Source organism: Aptenodytes patagonicus, chromosome 2 (assembly GCF_965638725.1).
Source record: "Aptenodytes patagonicus chromosome 2, bAptPat1.pri.cur, whole genome shotgun sequence".
Lineage (NCBI taxonomy): Eukaryota > Metazoa > Chordata > Aves > Sphenisciformes > Spheniscidae > Aptenodytes > Aptenodytes patagonicus.
The window spans coordinates 97,349,657-97,369,435 of NC_134950.1; the positions used below are offsets into that span (position 1 = coordinate 97,349,657).

Genomic DNA, 19,779 nt, shown 5'->3' on the forward strand with positions numbered 1-19,779 from the left:
AAGAAATACCTGGTTGAAATGTAAAGAAAATTCAAGCATTTCTTTTGGTCTTAGGTTTTATAAAGACTTACTTCTCCAAACCCTCAGGGCTATATTCTCTGATCCTCCAAGTAGGCTTTTCCCTGCATTAGTATGTCAGCTGAGTTCTGCCTCTTGGTACGAGCGAGGGCATCAGGAATAGGACGGTGGCAAGAGGACTCCGGATGCTGCGCAGGCGTAAGCTCAGGCAGCGGACAGGGCTTCCAGTGCCTCCGACATCCTCTGTGGCTGGGCAGCCACGTGTCAGGGCGAGGGAGCTGGCTCCTGGCAGCTGCAGCCTTCGAATGCAGTCACAAGCCTTTAGGAAGTCAGGGCCCAATGCTGCCTCTTACTGCGTGTAAAATACTCCTGGTTAGCAAGAGAATGCCTTACCCCAAACTAAGTTACTTTTGACTGAAAGGGATGTGTAGACGTTGCAAGAAATTAAAGTAGCTTCTAAATACCATGACATAAAGCAGAGAACACTGATAATGTCTACTAAGAAGAAAAAAAAAGATTTTTTTGCTAACCTTTACCTCCTCTTTTAATGCCAATGTTCGCTTTAGTCTCTGTGCTTTAAAAAGACATCGTCGTGTCCTCAAGTTGCGGCCTTCATATAAGCTACGCATCCTGTTTTTCTTCTCTCCTTGAATACCTTTAATCAGCATCTCTTATATTTGAATTGTGGGTGGGGGCAGAGTTGTCCTTTTCTTGGGACCACAGCAGGTGGCTTTTATGTCGCCAACATGGCTATGTCACCCAGTGGCCTTAATGAAATCGATAATACACAAAATACCTTCACAAAACTATTGGGTTTTATTTGTACTATTGTTCATTGCATTTAACATCACTGTGTAGGACCAGAGAGGTGTGTGAGGGTTATGTAGAAGTCAGAGAAAGTTGTCTTGCCCCTTAGCGTGTTTACCATCACTGCCAAGTATTGATGTCACAGTGTCCAGAAAGTATACAAACCATGTGCAGTCATAGGAAAACGAAGACTAAATACTTCAACTGTCACAAATAGAGCGATCAGAGGAGAGGGGATAAAACACAGCGATGCGGATGGTAGAAAATGCAGAGTGAAAGGGATAGCTCTATCATATAAGCAATGTAGTAATGTGTTGGGAGAGTCATTTTATTCATAAAAGTGGTTTTTATTAGACAAAAAATTATTGCTACTTTCACTGGAGTAAGAAAAAATGAAACCATTTGCTCAAAATTTCACATTCAGTCTTAGACCACAATGGGTTTTGACCTCTCTGATGCGTTACAGAAGTTCAAATGATGGAAAGTTTGAAAACGGAGTTATTGTAGTTTCTCTTGCCCTGCGATAGCCCAGAATTAAAATTCATTCCTAAACTGTTAAAGATGTATCACTTTTTACTATTTCATAAACCTTGGTAGTTAATTTGTTAGAACTTGTTTTGCATTTTTTAATTTACAGCATTAACATAACATAGTATGTGGTGATTAACCCTTCATCACATTTCTCTGTAAGAACAGGGATGTTTAAAACATAAAAATATAAATGCGATTAAAAAAAATCTATGTATTTTCTCCAAGCATTAAAATCCTGATTTTTTTCCAGTGCGAGCTTTACAATACCTACATAATTGCACGTCCATGTTTCTAGAGCAGATTTCAGACGCCGAGTTGAACACCGCTTGTTTTTGTATTCTGTCTATCCGCTTGCTAAACTTCCCGCGTGGAAGGCTGCTTAAGCACCTCTGAAGTTAGAAAATACAGCGAGGGTGGATGGGAATCTTCATGCAGAGGTGGTCCAAAATGCCTCCAAGACTATTCTAGAGATTATTAGCCACAGATCAATGAGACATGCGTTTCGGCCTCCAAAGATTATTATCCATACAGGAATTTGCACCAGTTTCAATTACAGCAGTTTATGCAAATGTCTGTGCAAACAAGGCCGTAGGTTGTAAACTCGTAGGCCGAATCTCCACGCAGTTTATATGCATGTGCCGTGCAAGCTAAAATCACGGCAGCCTTCCAATGTGAATAACATGTTTTGAGGGCTGGGCTTGAGATGGACAACTGTTCAGGTTTTTGTTTAATCAGATGCCTGACCGCAAGAGATATTGAAGTAAATATGTAAGCTGGCTGTAAAGCTATTCAATTTACCAACCGTTCTGCCACTGCAGGTTGGCAGGTATAATGGGGACAGAGATGAAAAGGTTAAAGACACTTTACAATTAATTTATTTTTAATGACTTCCCTTGATTGTTTTTTGGTAAAATAAGAGCCTTGTAGCAGAACGATCAGAATGCACTTTCTAATGTTCGCTGCTGTATTGTGGGGTAAACTATTATATAGCTGTTCTGTCAGTCAGCAACTCCACTTTAACAGAGCTTAATGGTATTGAAATTTATACACACGGCTCGTGTAATACTGCACAAAATGCAGCTGACAAAAATTCAGCCTGCAGAAACCACCACAACAAATGCATGTAAGTTAAAGCTGCAGTTTTGTGTTCTGAATACACGTGTGCCTTTCGCTCTGGCAGTTTCGGCATCTCCAGGTTCCACATCACCAGACCTGCAGGTGTTTTACTTGGAGTCCGGAAGGGAAGAGGTTTATCCCTGACATGAAGCACAGCTCGTGTCTTTGAGATACACAGGTCCTGTGTATCCCTGACTCGTATGCCTTTACCCAGTATTTGGAAAGAACAGTGCAAAGGAAGTTAACAAGGACACCTTACAGGCAAAAGACTGTTTGTGAAAAGAGTTGGTTGAGGGCTTACTGCCACATACCTGGAATTTAGCCTTCCTTTCCATGCGAATCCCTTTTCAATCAGGAGATAGGATACCAGGTAAGCTGGTACAAGCCTTTTGCCTACAGGCCAGGACTCGATTTCTTTAGAAAGCAGCCTGCGACTTCAAGTTCCATCTTACCAGCAACAGCTTTAAAAGGCCTAGTTTTAGTAGCTTTAGAAACAGTGTCAATAACCATTTCCTTAAAGTGTAAACTGGTTCCTCCTATGCTCATTATGGCACTCCTCGCAAGCAGTTTTGGTTTACTTTTTTTTTTTTTCCCCTTCCATCGAGCTTTCAGGATGAAGTATTTCCAGATATTTTATTTTCATGTACCATCATTATTTGTCACACAGCTCGAAACCAGTACTGGCTTTAAAGTGAAATCCCACGACTCTGAACACCTCTCCATCACTTGTTGAGTCTTCGACATCTTCGAACTTCCACTGCAGTGAAAGTGACAGAAAGGGCCCTACGTGCAATGCCATATACAGCGCCTGTGCAGTTTGTAACTACCTGCATTCGCAAGCGTCCGAATCTTGCCTTTGATTAGACACGATATTTGGACCTCCCGTTCCTGCGCTGATGTTCTGGGTCTTGTTAAGTTTCATGTCCTTTAGGTTTCGTCAGCCGGATGGATGACTGACCCCCGCAGGGACCCGAAACGCACAAGGACGAAAGTTTTCTGAGGAAACAAACAAACAAACAAAACCAGAAGCTGACTTCTGCGCACGGAGCAGCGGGTTCCTGCCTGCGGCCGCTGTACCTGGTGAGGCGCCGGGCTGGGAGGAGGAGGAGGATGCACAGACATTTCCACGGCCAGCGAAGAGCCCAGATGAATTCCTAAAGCCAGCAGCCGGCAGCGCGGCACCGCCACCGGCCGCCGCCGGCGGCTCCGGATGCGCTCCAGCCCCGAGCGCACGCCGCGGCCGGGGACAGCCGCCGGCTGTCGGGGGACACGCACGCCCGGCTGGAAGCGGGGCCGCCGGCCGGCCAGGCCCGCCCGGGAGAGCCCCGCGGGCGCGGCCGTTGGAGCGGCGGGAGGGCGCGGGGCGCCGCGTGGCACCTGGCCGGCCCCCCCGCTCCCCCCCCCGCCTGCCCGGGGCATCCCGCTGCTGCGCTGCCGGCGGCGGGGTCCGGTGCGCGGCGGGCCGGGGATGAGGGAGCGGGGGGGAAAGTTGTGCTCGCTCCTCTCCTTAGAGGCGCCCCTCCCCGCGACGAGGGCGAGATAGAGATGCTATTTGCAACAGGCTGCTGCCGCCGCGGTAGCGCGTCCCCGGGAGAGGAGCCGGAGCGACACGTGATGTGTCTCCTTATCAGGGTGCGCGGGGCAGCGCGGGGGCGGGCAGGGGGCGGGGGCGCCCGCGGAGCGCGGCGCGGCGCGGCGGGGTCCCTAAGCGTGCCCATCTCTCCCCTCCAGGGAGGCGCGGAGGACGGGAAGTTAGCGCGGAGTTGATGAACTTTGCACATCCACAGAAACGCCATTTTGATTCCTTTTTCCGGAACAAGTTTGCGGCTCCCTCCCGTGCGCGCTCCCCCCGGCGCGCCCCCGCGCCCCCCCGGCGGCCCATCCTCCCGGCATGTCGCGGCGCAAGCAGCCCAGCCCCAGCAAAGTCCGGCGTAAGTACCGCGGGGCTGCCCGGCCGCCGCGCTCCCTCACAAAGGGCAGGAGCGTGCCTTAACTCCGCAGGGATCTCTCTTTTTTCTTCTTTTCTTTTTCTTAAGGGGGGGGAGAAAGAAAGAGGAGGAAAAATAAACTTCTGGGAGGGGGCAGGCGCGGGGGTGAGGACGTTGCGGCGCGTCGGCTGGTCGTGCGACTTCTTTAAAAAATGAAATGCTTGTTGGGGGGGGAAGTTTCCTTTAAAAAAAAAAGAGGAGGAAAAAAAGTTTGGCTGGCAGCGGTGGAGATGATGATGAGTTCGTGCAGCCTCCCTCTTCCCTTCCCCCGCTCCTCCCTCTCCTCTCCTCCCTCCGCGGCTCCTGGTTTTTTTTTTTTTTTTCCCTTCCCTGTTGCAGACTTTCTACCAACCAGCGGCACCAGCCGCGGCGTTTTGCCTTCAGGACCTGATGCTCATCCATATTAAACCGTCTGAGCTCAGGAATCCGGCCAGATCATCCCCCCCCTCCTGCTGCAAAGTTTATTTTTAACCAGCCACCGCCACAATTTGGATGGGGCTGCGAGGAAGCAACATCTTCTAGCCCGGCTCGCCCCCGTCTCCCGAGCCCGCAGCCGCTTGCCTTTTAACTTTTCCTTCGGGCTTATTTTCCTGCCGGCGGTGGCGGCGGGTCCCGCGGCGGCCCCTGCCCGCTTCTCCCGGACGGGAGGGCCGCGCCGGAGCTGGCAAGTTGGGATGAAGGCGCCCCTTCTTCGCAGGTAGAGCCGGCTTGCGCCGCGCATCTCTCCGCTGACTTTCCGCCCCCCCCGGCGGGGCCGGCCGGCCGTGCCTGCCCTTCCTCGGTACCCCGGTACCTCTCCCCTCACCTCTCTCCCCCTCTTCTTTATTTTTTTCTTTTCCCCTTTCCTCCTCTTTCTCCACCCCCACCCTCCCCAGTAGGGACGTGCGTGTCCTTTCCCCTCCCGGCCTGCGCGGCGGCGGGGGGGAGCCAGGCCCGGGGGGGGTCGCTGCCCCCCGCGGGTCCCCCCCCCCCCCCGTCCCGCTGTCTTTGTGCGGTGCCAGGGACACATCCCGGCGCGGCGGGGCCAGCGGCGGGCAGGGACGCCCGGGCGGCGTCACCACTACAGGAAGGAGCCGGGCAGCATCCGAGGCGGGGGAGGGGGGTCCGGCCCGGGGCCGCCCTCGCCCCCTTCACCCCCCGTCTTGGCGGGGCGGGGCGGTGGCGGTGGAGACCCCCCAGCAGCGGCGGTGTTTCGGGTGAAAACAAAGTTTCGGGCCGCGCGGCTGCCGCCCCCCCGCCGCCAGCGCCGCGGTGCCCGGTGCGGATGGGAGGCAGCCGCGACCCGTCTCTCAGGCGACTGCGCTCCCCATCGCCGTTGCTACGGGCCGGGACCCCCCCGGCGGCATCGTGAGGGCCGCCCTGAGGATGCGAGACAGATCCTCCCGCCCAGTTAATAATGCACGGGGCTGGGGGGGGTGTCTTCTCCCCCCCCCCCCCCCCTCCGCCGACGGTTGCAGGGGCGCGGGGGGCGCGGGCCGGGCCGGGCGCGGCTGTTGTTGGGCAGAGCAGGGCCGGGCCGGGCCGCGGGGAGCGTGGCGCGCCGAGATGCTGCAACTTTTTTTTTCAGCAGAGGAGGGAGGGCGGTGGATTGAACTTTGTCATGTCGCAGATAAGTTTCCTCTGGCTTCTTCTCCCTGCACTTCTCCCCCGCCTCCCCCCCGCACGCACGCTTGCTCCCCCCCCCGCTTTTTTTTTTTTTATTTTCCCCGTTTCACCTCTCGGCTGCAATTATCTTTGCCTGCTCGGCATCCTTGCTGGGTTATGCAGGAGAAGGAGAGCGCTTCTCCTGGCTCAGCACATTTCCCTGCGCGTCCCGCGGAGGCCCGGGTGCTTCCGTGCCCCACTGCCCTCCCACGGCCGTGCTGGGGTGTCCGGCCCGGAGCTGATGCTCTGGTCCTGCCCGCCGAGGAGCCAGCATCCTGCCCAGGAGCCACTGAACTGATTTCTGGAGGGAAGGCGGGGGGGAATCAACCATCCAGTTTTAATCCCGATTCACTCTTTCCCCTGTCTTCTGTTGTAGATAGTATCAAGTGTGGTTACGTATCTGAGAAGGTAGTTAAATGTCTAGTTCAGTGTGATTTGGGGGCAGTGGTGTAGGAGAGACAGCAAATGCAGTTGGTGTTTCTTACCGTTCCAACATCCAGCCCCGTGCCTTGGAAAAAAATACTGCTTATTAACAACAGGAGCAGTTGCTAAATAACGCCGTCTTGTCACCCCTGCAGTGCACAGTAGACAGCTGTTATGATGGCTGAAGTTTTTTCGTTGAGGTCTGTCGTTTTGACACAAGCACCAAGTTTTGTTACCGCAGTTCCTGTTTTCCACAGGGTCAGCATGCGTGAAAGGGATGCAGTGACTCAGGGTCAGGCCAGCCATATTTGTTTTAGGTTTTAATTTTCTCTTTGAAGACTTAAGGGTATATAGTCTTTTCTTGGTGTGCCTGCATAATGCCGATTAGCCTTAACGGGAGTTGGGTACATCCAGGGAAGAATAGGCCCTTTTGTTTGTTAGAAACCCAGAAACAGCATGAATCCATCATCCAATCAATCAGAGTACCAGGGCTCTCCCTCACCTGCCGGCAGGGACACATCCAGCCTCCTCTCTTGCTACGGGGCAGCTGTGCTCGGCCCAGTGCGGCCTCTTTTGCTCCCTCACCTTCCTCCTCCCGGCAGCTGTATTTGGAACTGTATTCATATCGTGTAGTTGGAAAAACACCATCCTTTAGGTACAATCGAGTAAACTTTTCTTCTGCTCTAATTTCACAGGCAGCTTCTAGTTGTCAAACTGTTGTTTGTCCATCAGTAGCAACTATTTATGTAGCCACTCTTACACATTCAATAACTAACAACCCTAAAGAATATATATATTTTTTTTTTGCTTGGTATTAAGACAGAATATAACAAGGTGTTTGCTGGCTGGGTTTTCTTTGTTTGTTTGTTTGTTTGTTTGTTTTTTCACCCAGACCTGGGTGTTTCAAACTTTATTTGCTTGCAGATTTCAGTGTAGTGAAACTCATTCTGATTCAGCTTACCCAGGTTGTGCACCCATTCTTAAGTTTTTGTAACATTCACTGGCCCTCTGACCGAATGGCTTTTATTTTTGATTCTGAGGGTCAGGAGATTCTTGAAGTTTCAAAACGGGGAAAGACGAGTGTCTTCATTATCTGTTAGTAATATCTATAATCTCCTTTGGTACCAAAGGCAAGTGCAGCGTTTCCCAAGGCATACAAACATTGACTTCTGTAGTGCTTTTTTTAAGGATTTTATCACTTTGCCTACCTTGAAGTCACACTGCAATCGTAACAGTAGCTTGACTTCAGCCCATGAAACTTTCTTCTTAAGCAGAAATAGTTTGGATTGCTCTCAGTTGGATTTCTCATTTGAATAAAAACTATTCATGTACTTACACTGTATAGATTAAAAACATATAGATAAATCCCTTTGGTTATATTCATTATCCCTTGTAAAAGTAGGTGGTGCTTAGAAGGTCATAGGATAAGTGTTGCTAAGCAGCTAAACAGAAGGATGCTAAAATTAACCTGAGTGTTTTTGTAAGGGATTCACTTTTTAAGTTGCAATATTTTTTTTTTATTGATTTAAAATACATTTTTTGATAGTGAAACATCTGAAAAAAATACTTAGATGCATGAATAAAGCTTTCCAGGGGACTGTGTCAAGTGTTCAAGTTATCTACATACAGGAGTAATTTCACCCTCCCCCAGTATGCCTAAATTTTACCAGCATTGGGCTCTCAATTTGTGCCCTTTGCAAATGTCCTTCCAGAGTTATCTGTTGCTCCAAGAGCATCTGATGTATGTTGGATAGCAGCCTGTAGGGACAGTCTTGGGAAAAAAGAAACTGCAAAGGTTTCCCAGGAACAGGCAGAAAACAAGTAAATCCTGTTAGTCTGAAATCTATGCATGTGCAGAAAAAGCCCCTTTTAACTTTTTGATGAATGATGCCTAAGTTTGGAAATCTGTGTTTTAGGTGTACACTCTTAAAACATGTGAAATCATGTCTTCTTCTTTCAGTACAATAAAGGTTGTTTTAAAATGAGTGTATTATTGGACCATGTTACTGGACCAGTTTGAGACGGCTGCCTTGATGATGTGGTAGCTTCTTTCTTGGGAGATAATTGTCTGTACAGGAGGATGGTAGTGCTGCTTTTGGTTCTCCCAAAGGTAGTGAAAACGCCTGTTGCTCTGTGTCTTTTTTTTTTTTACCTCCTTTCTGAATTCAAGCAAGACGGTCAGTCATGGGATTACAGCTTTAAAATTCACTTTTTCAAGAGTATTCTGCAGCTTGGAAAGGGGCCAGGAACTGCTTCATGTTCTTTTGAGTACAGCTTCATCGTGGATGGAGTGCTCAGGTACCCTGCAGCTTTGCTGGGAAGTGTCTCGAGGAGCAAATGTAAACTTTGAGGGTGAGAAGGAATTGCCTTCCGAGACCATGCAACAGCTCGTTTCTTATTTTGGGGTGGGAGATCTGACTTGTCAAGTTGTTGTTCAGCAGTGAAAAGCAGATTTTCTTTGGGGAGGTGTATGAGGAATCTTTTCTCTCTGTGTTGGCTTTTTTTGGTTGGTTTTTTTTTAATATCCTACATAAACCAGCACCAATGGGAGCTGCGGCTTCCCTCCCCCCCCCGAAGCATCTTTATAGGCAGTGATTTCAAAGGCAGGACTTAGGTATCTTTGGAAATGCCACTCTCTGGTGATACACTAAAAAGTCAGCTATTTGTGTGGAGCCAGGAAGGGCTTGAAAGTTGCAGAGCTTTGCCAGGCCAGGTTTGGTTATCAGTGTTTGATTACAAATGAAAATAGGTGAGGTTGGCTGAGGTGGGAAGTGCTGACTCTGTTCTGGGGTACTTCTGAACAGGAATTTCAGGAGCATTGACTCTTTGTTCTTCTTCGGTGCAAGAAATCTGATGATGGCTTATCTTTGATGTCTGCCAGTCATGATGTTTTTCCCACCTGAAGGTGTTCCCCTCCACCCCACCCTACCACTCTGTTTTGTATAGCAACATTTGAGGGCCAGTGACCTAGAAGAGTGCGGGCTTCTGAGGCAGCAGTACTGGAGCATCTCAGCCCCCTCCCCTCAGCATTTTACTCAGAGCAGGGTGACAAAACTTATTTAGAGTTCGTGCTAATACTTTATTATGAAATGTTAAAAGTACAAATAATTGCCATTGCTGTGGACTCCGGTTGGATGGCTTGTTCGTGTTGTGCTGGAAAAGGGTCAGAACAAGGAAAAGGGCCTGGACAAAAGGGAGAAGAGTCAGTGGGATACTTGGCTCGTGGTTGTGCCGGTGTTAAACCTGTTAGAGCAGCCTCCTGCAGTCAGAAAGAAATTGTCCTGGTGTAACTGAGCAGGGCCTGGACCTGTGCTTCCTTTAGAAACAACACAGGCCTTCTGGTGTATCCTGCTTTTTTTTTTTATAGTGGCATTTGAGCTTTCAGGTTGGCCAGCCTAGCAATCAATAAAGGTGGTTGCCTTTGAATAGGTGCTTTACACAAAAGAAATAGTTGATGGGTGGAGACTGTTTATTCAGAGTGATTCAACTAAGTAAGGCTAAGAGAGTCTGAATACCTCTTTAAAGATGTAGAGAAAGGCAGCTGTTTTAACAACAGGATTCACCTGCAGAGTCCCAGCCATCCGCAGAGGTGGTACAGCAAGGGAAAAGAAAAGCTGTCAAAATCCCCCACGGGCATTGTTAGGCTCCTGAACTAAAATAGGTATTCCAAGGACCATTAGAGAGGGAGGCCTTTCAGGCCTCGATTACCCCCCCCCCCCCCCCTTTGCCAGTCTTCCCATGGAAGCATGTGGAATGCAACTTTCAAATTCCACTGTTTTCCTGCACCTAACCTTCCTGAGCAAAGATGTTTTGTGTTTAATCTGATTTAATTATTTACTTATTTGATCTCAGGATTTTGAGAGATCCTTTTTCTTTTGAAGAAGACGTCCCCTCATCCTGGTGTCTGAAGTTTCTTTGAAGATCCATTTGCACGAGGGACGCTATTTGTGTAGAGCTCTCAAAAAGTGTGGAAGAGGTGCTTGCACACAATGGCCAAGCGACTTCCCAGTGTAATTTCTGTCAGCTTTGAAAAATTGAATTTTGACTTTTAAGTCACTCTGGGTAAAAAGTATGTTAAGCATCTTGGACATTTTCTGTGCTGATGTGCCCGAGTGACTTGCTAATTTTGTTCTAAAAGAGAAATTTATTTTGTGGTTAGTAGTGGAATTGCCAGCCTCTGGTACATGTAAGACTTCTCCACTTGTCATCTCCTGGTGGATGTTTTAACAGGTGTTAGCATGTGCTCTCTTGAAACAGCATAAACGTACTCATAGGTGTTTTAGGAATGGGTGGCCTGCATCATCTGTCCTTTGAAAACGGAGGATGATCAGCCATTGACAAACCTTTTTTTAATTAATTTAGGTATGTACTTCCTCTCTGAGGATGAGAGAAGCAAAATGTTCACATTGAAGCGTAGCTGTCCTTTCCTTTTACCATGTGTGGTAAGCTGGCTTTAACTCGAGCCCTTGTTAGTCCCGTTTCATACGGCAGGTGATGTCAGTGTTCAGGTGTATCGGTACCTGGGAGTGCTTTGCTCAGAGCGCTTGCATCACAGCAATAAATTCCATTCCTGTGTTCAGGCCGAACTCCTTCAAACTGCTAATGTTACAGCTTGGGCAAGGGAGAACTGCTTCGGATTTTGCACCAATAAGCAGCAGTACTTCCTTGTATTTCCTTTAGAGAGCAACATCACTTTTAATTTGGACCACTCACAGCTTTGGATAGGGGAAAGAGCCTAGTTTAGGTTCCTCTTTTTGTTACGCAAAATGCATTTTCTTCATTAATTTAGGTTCATTATGTCTCATTGCTCTTAAGTGTTTTGAGAACATGAGAAGCAGCCAGGACATGAATACCTGTGTGCTGTTCTTCATTCATGTGTGCATTTTTTTCTGATGTTGATGCAGTTGCCTGTGTATTGAGGACAACAGGTGGCTGTGGCGTCTTGTGCACGTGCTTGCCTGCTTCGTCCCCTCCTTCTCCCAGAAGCCTTAAGGTATCCTGAACTGGTGTTCACTTGGATAACCTGCAGCACAACTCACATATTTTGCTGTCTATACATCCTGATGCTTTTGGATGGAAGGAAGGAAAGCTGCAGGAGGAGGCTTGCTTTTTAAGTGAGACACTGAAGGCCCACAAGTGGAAGCGCGTGCCATAGAAGCCGGTTGTGGAAGAGATGTAGCTGGGTTACTAAGGGCTTCAATTTGTGAGGTGTGACTGTTATTTTCCAGGGGGAGAAGTATGAGTGCAATGACAAGTGCTTCTCTACGGAGATGTAACTTATGCCTTGTATTTAGTTGATTTGGAAGGTATATTTCTTTTGGTCTGTTTTTCTAACAGCTGCAGGTATCATTTGCTCTTCCTCCTTATCAGATGGCCCAGCCAGGTGTCGCTTAGTACATCTTGCTACATTTCCAAGTAAGGTTCAAAACTGTGGTCCTTGGCAGCTTCTGGAACAAGTCTTGGAGCAACTTCCAGCCTTTACAGCAGACGGGTGGCTTTTCTGCTTGGTAAGATCTCCTGGCAGTCTTTGAACTGTCAGAAGCCTGACTGTCCATGTTGCAAAAGGGTAGAGAGCTGTATGACAGTCCCCCTATTTCCCTGGTGTAAACTCGGTTTATTGTTGGAAACTGTGCTTTTCTTTAAATAGTGAAGAATTGATTTTCATATCAGTGCTTCCTCCACTTTGTGGGAGAAATCTTCTCCATCCTCTGTGTCCATTCCTCCCTGTTGGGAAATGGCAGCATCTTTTTGCCAAGCGTGAAGTGGCTACCACATTCGACCTAACCAGAGGCTGAATTTCTAGGGGTGGGTGAAATGATCCGTACCTCAGAGTGGATGCCGGTTAACTTGGGAGGAAGCCATGCAGATTATAAACTCTGCAGGAAGGAACTCGTGGCTTCTGTAAACTCCACAGCCCCGCTAACTGCAGTTCAAGCAGTTCCCAATCTCTTCTTGCAAAGCTTTTGGAACTTGGAAGCTCTTTAAATCTAGTGACTGAAGATTTTCCATCATTCCCTTTTCCCTCAAGAAAGGAAAAAAGATAGAAATAAATTGTAAGGTTACTCACTTTAAATGCTCAAAAGTCAGCAAACGAAAGTTAAGGTGTTCACGGAACAGTTAAGTGGGCCAAGCTGAACAGAGATCGTGCCCCGTTACGGTTGCTGTTATGTGATTAATAAATCAATAGATGTGTAAATAGTATGTAGAAGTGGAAAACGTGGCTTCATTCGAATCAACAGCAAAATTCTTTCAGGCTTCGCTGGACTAAGATTTTATGTGGGGTATATACAGCTGAAAGCTCTTGAGCATTCATAGCATGAAAGACGCCAGGAAACTTTAAAAAACTGAAACACTAATAGTGTCTTTGTATTTTTCTGGTGCTTGAAATTCCTACAGATGTAGTTACAAAGTCGGTGCATCTGTTTTAGGAGCTTGTTTGATAAACAGCAAACTGAATTTGAGATATAATAGCCTATTTTACTAAATTCTCTTCTGTCCTGGTTTTGAGCATCGCTGAAACAGTGTGGCCATTGCTGCATCCCTTTTCTAAATCCTAGAGGCTGTGCTTTAACTTTCTTGAGTATATTCGCTTTGGTGAGTGGGAGGAGGACTTGTCCTTCCCAGGCCTGTCCTTCCCTGCAGGAAAAGGGGAATGTAGAGAATTCTCCCCGAGGATGGATCTGGGGCAGAGAACGGCCCCTGTGTGTTTGGGGCCAGAGTTTTTATTTACACCATTGCGTAACTCTTAATCTCCATAGGAAAAGATGTGGGTTAGTAGATTTGCAACGCCACAGACTGGCATGTAGCCGTGGTCTGCCAGATAGCCGACGTGTGCTAGTATTGCATGGTAGATGTACTGATGCCTGCCTGGGGTTGTCCTGGAGTATTGGGTGACCCTGTGCAGAAGGATCTGCTGTTGCCTGACTTTCGACCTCGTCCATTGGCAGCCTCGAACGCCTGCACTGCCTAAATCGTCTGACTTGCAGTAAATGTTTCCGTTTGTGTGCTCACTGTCTTTTCAAAATGATTGCTGAAAAGTACTTGGGCCAAAAATAATTTACACTGTACAAAAAGATGCCAGCAACATGTGCAAATTGCACGCTGTAGTTACTGTCCCAGCTAGTAATTCAAACAGAGCTACACAAACCAGTAGCACAGATGTGGATAAGGAAAGTCCAGACTGCTGATTTAAAAATTTCCACTATTTCTGGTAATGGGTGTTTATATGAGCTGCCTAGTCCAAAGACCCAAGAAATGAGCTGGTGGTGGTCTTTGTTTAATTCCCAGTATACAGATGCCAAGTGTTATGCTTTGATTTCCTACACTATAAACTCTTCGGGGCAGGGATCAGCATTCAATTACTGAGTTTCTAAAAGCCCCCTAACACATTGTGGAACTGACCTGCTCGGCACTACCTCAGTATAAATGTTTAATTACAACTATCTTCTTACCCCATAATGGAGCCTTTCCGGATATCAAGGTTGAGGCATGCTGGGAACCTGCACTGCTGCTGCTGAGGTGTCTGCTTATAAACAGAGAGCTTTGGTTGCAAGGCAGAATTTGGGCAGCTCTCATAAATGCCTAGTTTGCACACGAGGGACAAAGGTTCTTTTTTTTTTGTTTTCCTAGGCAGTATAGATGCAAGTATATACACATGTTCAGGGGTCTGCGTCTCGTTGTTTTGTTTAGAAGCAAATACACTCCTAGCTTTAATACATGTTTTAAAGCATCACAGTCAGACCACGTCCTTCTCTCTCCTGTTTGCTTTAGGTCTGTATGTAAAAGTGACAAATGTCAAGGTTCTGAAATTGAGAAATTAGAAGAAGAAACTGGGAACAGAAAGATGTCACCCCCTCAATACATCACCTTCCCAAGACTGAAATGGAGTGCAATTGCTGGCTCTTGCCATTCACAAAGTAATCTAATTCTCTTGCCTTGAGTGACTTGCATTGTAGCTTTAAACTGAATTCTTAAATCATCCCAACAGTGATGTATGTATCATTTGTTATGTTTATACAACATGAAAGCATATGGAGTAATGGAAACATCTAGAAATTAGACCTCCAGAGAAGACTCCCATTTTAATCAGGTTACTTACTTGGATTAAACCAACCCAAATTTAAAACATGTGGGCTCATGTACTAAACTAGTTGCATTTTCAGCACTCCAGGGGTCTGTCTGGGAGTTTATCGGTGCGTTGTCGTCTGTTGCAGCCAGCTTTGTAGGAGCAGTTTGGTGTTACTAAGGTTGGAATAAGCTGATGTCAGATTTTTGTCCACAGTGCATAGCAAGCAGAGGTCAAACACTTGTACAGCCGGTGATACTATGACTTGTTAAGAATGTACGCAGCAGGTTGCTTTTCAAAACATCTTTTGAAAAGCAGCCTGTGAGAGCAGTGCCATGTAGAAGAGACATGCATCTTCCTCTGGCATCAGCAAATGGATGCATCCTATCACATTGGACTGCTGAGCATGTTTAGTCATGTTACTGTAATAAGCTCTGGGAACAGGAATGGGTTCTGCCCTGTTGCGCTTTGGGAAGATTTGAATGAATTTGACTGGTTTGTTCCAGGGAAACTCATGCTTGTATCTGCTGCTTTTGTGCTCGGTACGGGGAAGGAAAGAGTCGAGTTTCTTGGCTGAAGGGGGGTTTCTTTGCAGTTTAGGATTGCTGACATTACTGTACTTAAATTCTTATTCCTTAGAAGAGATAAAATTTAAAAAAATGTGACTCCCAGAATTGTCAGTGATTCTGGTGCTGATAGTGTACAGAACTGCTTGGTTTTGAGACTCCTCTTTGCCCAGATAAACTGAGTATTAGGGACCCTTCTCTCGCTTCCAGCGGTAGCCTTCAGGCATCCTGATTGCTCCTGCCCCAGTGAATCATCCTACAACATACACAGATGTAAATTTTAAATGTGGTGCGGTGGGGGTTACCATGTTTATCCTTTTCTTTTTGTCTTAACATAGCTTAGTCTGATGGCTCTCAAGGTATTTTTTAAATTTGCTGGTGTGTGTGTATGTCAGAGGCCAGTCTAGATCACGCCAGGCACTGATCCTGCAGACACTTTAAACACAGATACAGTTCTACTTAAGTACGTTGTTCCATTTAAGTCAAAATACTGGCATGGGTGAAGTTAGGGGAGGTGTTTCAGGACTGGGGCCTGCGTTTAACTTTCAGAAAAAGTATTCCTGACACAAGCCAGAATCTTTAACCTGTGTGAGCTGCAGCTCCAAACTCGTCTCACTGACTTCAGTTTCTGACCTACTTGAGAAGGTGTTGCTCAGCCTGAGGAAGTGTCGCAGGTCTTGTGGCCTGAGAATAGTTGGCTTTGAAGAGAGACGGCAAGAAACGTGGCCGTGAACCCAAACTCCTTCAATATACAGTGTCTGCAAGAGTTAAATGAAAGCACTCCAGCAGCTCATGTGCTCTCTGTGTGTGCATACTTTCCTAATCTTGACATGGGGTCTGAGCTGCAGGCTCCAAGGGCTTACGTGAAGTTGGCTTGGCTGTCACCTTTTCACTCCCCAGATCTGGCTGCGGCTCAGCACGGGGACGCTCCCCGCCGCTGGGATTACCGGCTGCAGATAGCCAGCTGCCTAAAACCTGCCCCCGTGGGGCTGGCTGGGCTGAAAGGTGCCCTGGCATGCCTCGCCTGCCCTCGCACTGCTTCCTGCCCTTGCGGGGAGCAGTAGAGGGAAGAAAAAGTACTGCGGTGGCCCCTTTCCTGCGCCTGGAAGATGTCTTGCACCCGCCTCGCGCTCTCTGGTTGGTCTGGGTGAGCTTTCTGCTGCTCTGCTATCATCATTTGGCTGGAGAACAGCTGCCTCCAAGGATGGGTCTGCTTTAAAACAGGGGAACAGCTGTACGGAGCAGGGCCTGCAGGCCCGTCTCTGATGCTGGCGAGCTGTCCCCTGCCTGTGGGGAGAGGGAGGACAGAGCATGCGTTTTTCTCCTCTACGTGACAAAGTCCTAAGGGCGACTTGGGCCTTGACTGTCCGGGAGGAAAAACTACAGTTCCGTGAACCCACAGCACACTGTCAAAAATCACTGAGCATTTCTGACCAGAGGCTGGAAATGAAAGCTGCCTTTTTTTTTTTCCGCTTAGGTTTCCTTGGAAAGGCTGCCAGTGGCCACCTCGCCCCACCCTGCAGACGTGTGGGCGGGAGTGGGGGTAGCCGGCAGGAGGGAACATCACCAAAAAGGCAGAGCGACTTGGCTCTTGGCCACGCACAGGAGCAGGAACAGCTGCCTAGATGGCCCCCGGAGCCTCACTGATGTCAGCATAACCAGCGCTCCTTAAAACACGGCACCGTGTGTGGAGGGCGAGGGGGGAGCAGGGCTGGGAGCAGGTTTAGCGGGGTAAGCAGTACATAAAACAACCTCCATGATTCTTTTTTTTTTTTACCCTCTTCAAAACAGACCTCTGCTTTCTATAGGAATGGGAAGGTTTTGGATGAATGAGTGAGAGTTATGAGAAATTCGTAAAAGTAGAACAAGTTACCAAAAGCAAGGAGCAGAAAGAATAAGCGTTGTAAAATTTGTGTGTGTCTGCGGTGTGTCTGTTTGCTTGGTTTTTTTCCTTTAAAGAGAAGTGTGGCTAGGAACAGTTTGGTACTGTTGGACAAATCTGTCAGTGCCGTTCCCTTCTCTCTCCCCTATGTTGTCTCTCAGAACCTGTCACACTGTGACAGATCATACTGTCAAACATCATACTGTGTTTGAAAAGTATTTGGCTTGCCTTGGGATGCCGTATGAAATACGGCAGGATATGGCATCCTGCAGGGAGCATGTCGTGTGCTCACTTGGCCTCCTGCACTTGCTTGAGTAGAGGAAGGGAATGAACATCAGAAGAACACAGTTGTTCGCAGCTCCCTTCGCTTCCCTGCGTTGTTCCAGAGAGATGGCACTTCGCGTTACCCATGAGGTTTACCGAAGCTGTCTTTCCTCGTATGTTGATAGCAAGGGTCCCTGATGGTGAGAGCCTCTGCGTGGTTAAGGGCGGTGGGGCTATCTGTCTGACCTCTGTGACATGGGGTGCACAGTGCAAAATTACCCCTGTGATAATAGGTACTGAACTGAACGAATGCGAGTTCCTCTCGGGCTTGAGATGACTTCTTCCAATTTAATAGCTAATACAGTAGTTTCCGAAAGTAGCAAGAGAATCTGACATGTAGCTGGAAGTGCTGAGGGAAGAGGATACCAGCTTTTCCAGAACTGTGCAGCTCAATCACACAACGAGGTTGGACTGGACATGAAACTGGATTCCAGGGTGACGTGGTGATTGCAGCCTCCGCCGGCTTTGCTTCTTCCCACAGCTGGGGAGTTGATTTTCCCAGTAGGCCTGTGCCAGCGTAGTCCTGCTGCTAGCCTTGTGGTGTTACCCTAACATAGAAGTCGTGCTTGATTTGCTTGCAAGTGGTATGCAGTGCACAAATGTAGGCGACAGGGGTAAGCCAGCCTATCCGGGCTTGTTGCAAAGCTGAATTTGCAAAATTCTGTCTCCATCAAGGCCGATGTAATAATAAGTTGCAGAGATTCCGTCTTGAAAAACAAACAGCATTAACACAGGTGTTTGGGGAGGAGGGTGTTGTGCTCTTTTATAAGGCTCTTGCTTTTTGTTAACTCAGGTTAACTTTATGAGTCAGATTAACATTTCCTATATCATTCCAGAATTCTTGTAGTAATTAGCAAAAATGACACAGGGTCACAGCAGTTGTATGGGACCGAGTAAGCATCTATTCACATTCTTTTCAATTGGGACAGTGGCATGAAGAATTTATTTACTGAAGGTCACAGAGGGAGACAGTAACAGAGGCAGAAAAAGAACCCAAATGCTCTAAGTCCAGTCCTGTGTCTTCACCATTAGATCATGCTTCTTGTCTAGGCAGATGAACCCACATAAAAACCTTGGTTCACAAACAGATGACATTCAAGTACTACCAGCATTGTAAAATACGGCTAGGGCTAATATATTTACTCTGACTTTCATCCTGAGTGCCTGGTGGAACACCTGTAAGTATTTACATTTTAACATGAGCTTTTGTGCTTGTGAAAGCAGACAGTTTGACAGCAATGACCTCTCGCACAAAAGCCTGAATAAGTGATGAACTTCCAACAAATCCATGACCTGAACTCTGCTGGATGCATATTGAAGGCGACAAGTTAATATGGCCTGTGGCAGTACCAACAAGAGGCCTGGCTCTGTGCTGGACTCCTCTGCTGGAGGTGGTCCCCAAACGAGCCTCTAACCACTGTCCCTGCCCAAAGGCCTGGAAGTAAGTGTGCCTGTACTCACTGCCTAGGTGAGGGCCTCAGGCAAATGTTTGCTGCGGAAAGGACTTCAGTTTTTCTGGAGGTTTCTCGTCCTGCTGCTCTGCTCTGACCCTTGTGAAGGGCTTGGTTTGTGTTGCAGACAAGGCAGAAGGGTGGATGTGTCTCTTCCCTCCCAAGCAGTGCACTTCAGAGTTTGCTGGGCTTAAGTTGAATTGAGTGGTAGTTAAAACTTCAATTATGGGCAGCTCTGGAGTTGGACGTGTCTCTGCTGCAAGCGTGGTAACCGCTGGCCGTCAGACAGGGAAGACAGCCGTGGTACGGTAACCTCTGAAATCGTCCTGACCTGAATCACGCTGAAGCTGTGGCTCCAGCGATGTTTCCCCAGGACTGCCCTGTCCTGGAATGAACAGTTCCTGGTACCTCCTTCTCCAGTGAAACTTGGGTTCAAAGCAGGGAATGCCTCTTCAAGCTGACAGAAATGCCTCTGGATCTGTGGCGGAAGGTTTTTTAGTCCTGTAGAGTAAGTTATGCTGCATTCTTGACCTGCAAAACTGGAAACTAGAGGGAGTCCTACTTGTGTCCAATACCAAGTCAGACCAAAAGCCCATCTAACCCAGGATGCTGATCGATGTGGATTTATCAAAACAGAGTATGGCAAAAGGGCACCTATAACGATGCTTTCCTAGTATAGTCTTCCAGCACCGTGCAGCTTCTGGAATCTCTTGAGCCAAATGGATTTTATATATGTTCAGTATTTAGGTTCAAGAATCCTTTTTTCTGAGCTTGTCCAGCAGCTTTTTGAACCAGTACAGACACTTGGCATGTTGTGGTGGTGAGTTTTGCAGTTTAACTACATGCTTTGTTAGAGGGGAGGAGAAAAAACAGCCTTCTAAAGCTGCCATTTGATGCTTCCACTTGATACCATTTAGGACTTGTACTATGGGAAATAGCTAGTAATCATTCACTACCGACCTTC

The 19,779-nt window shown here is 47.7% G+C and overlaps 1 protein-coding gene across 3 annotated transcripts in view; it reads left to right on the forward strand.

Annotated features, from left to right (window-relative positions):
• Positions 1-4,190: 4,190 nt before the first annotated feature.
• Positions 4,191-19,779, forward strand: part of RREB1 (ras responsive element binding protein 1) — a 125,360-nt gene continuing 109,771 nt past the window's right edge. For 2 of the 3 annotated variants that reach the window (XM_076330494.1, XM_076330498.1), the window contains exon 1: positions 4,191-4,403. In XM_076330494.1, the coding sequence (XP_076186609.1) occupies positions 4,364-4,403 (40 nt within the window). In that variant the 5' untranslated portion in view covers positions 4,191-4,363. The remainder of the gene's footprint in view (positions 4,404-19,779) is intronic. The other variant, XM_076330496.1, reaches the window with a different exon arrangement.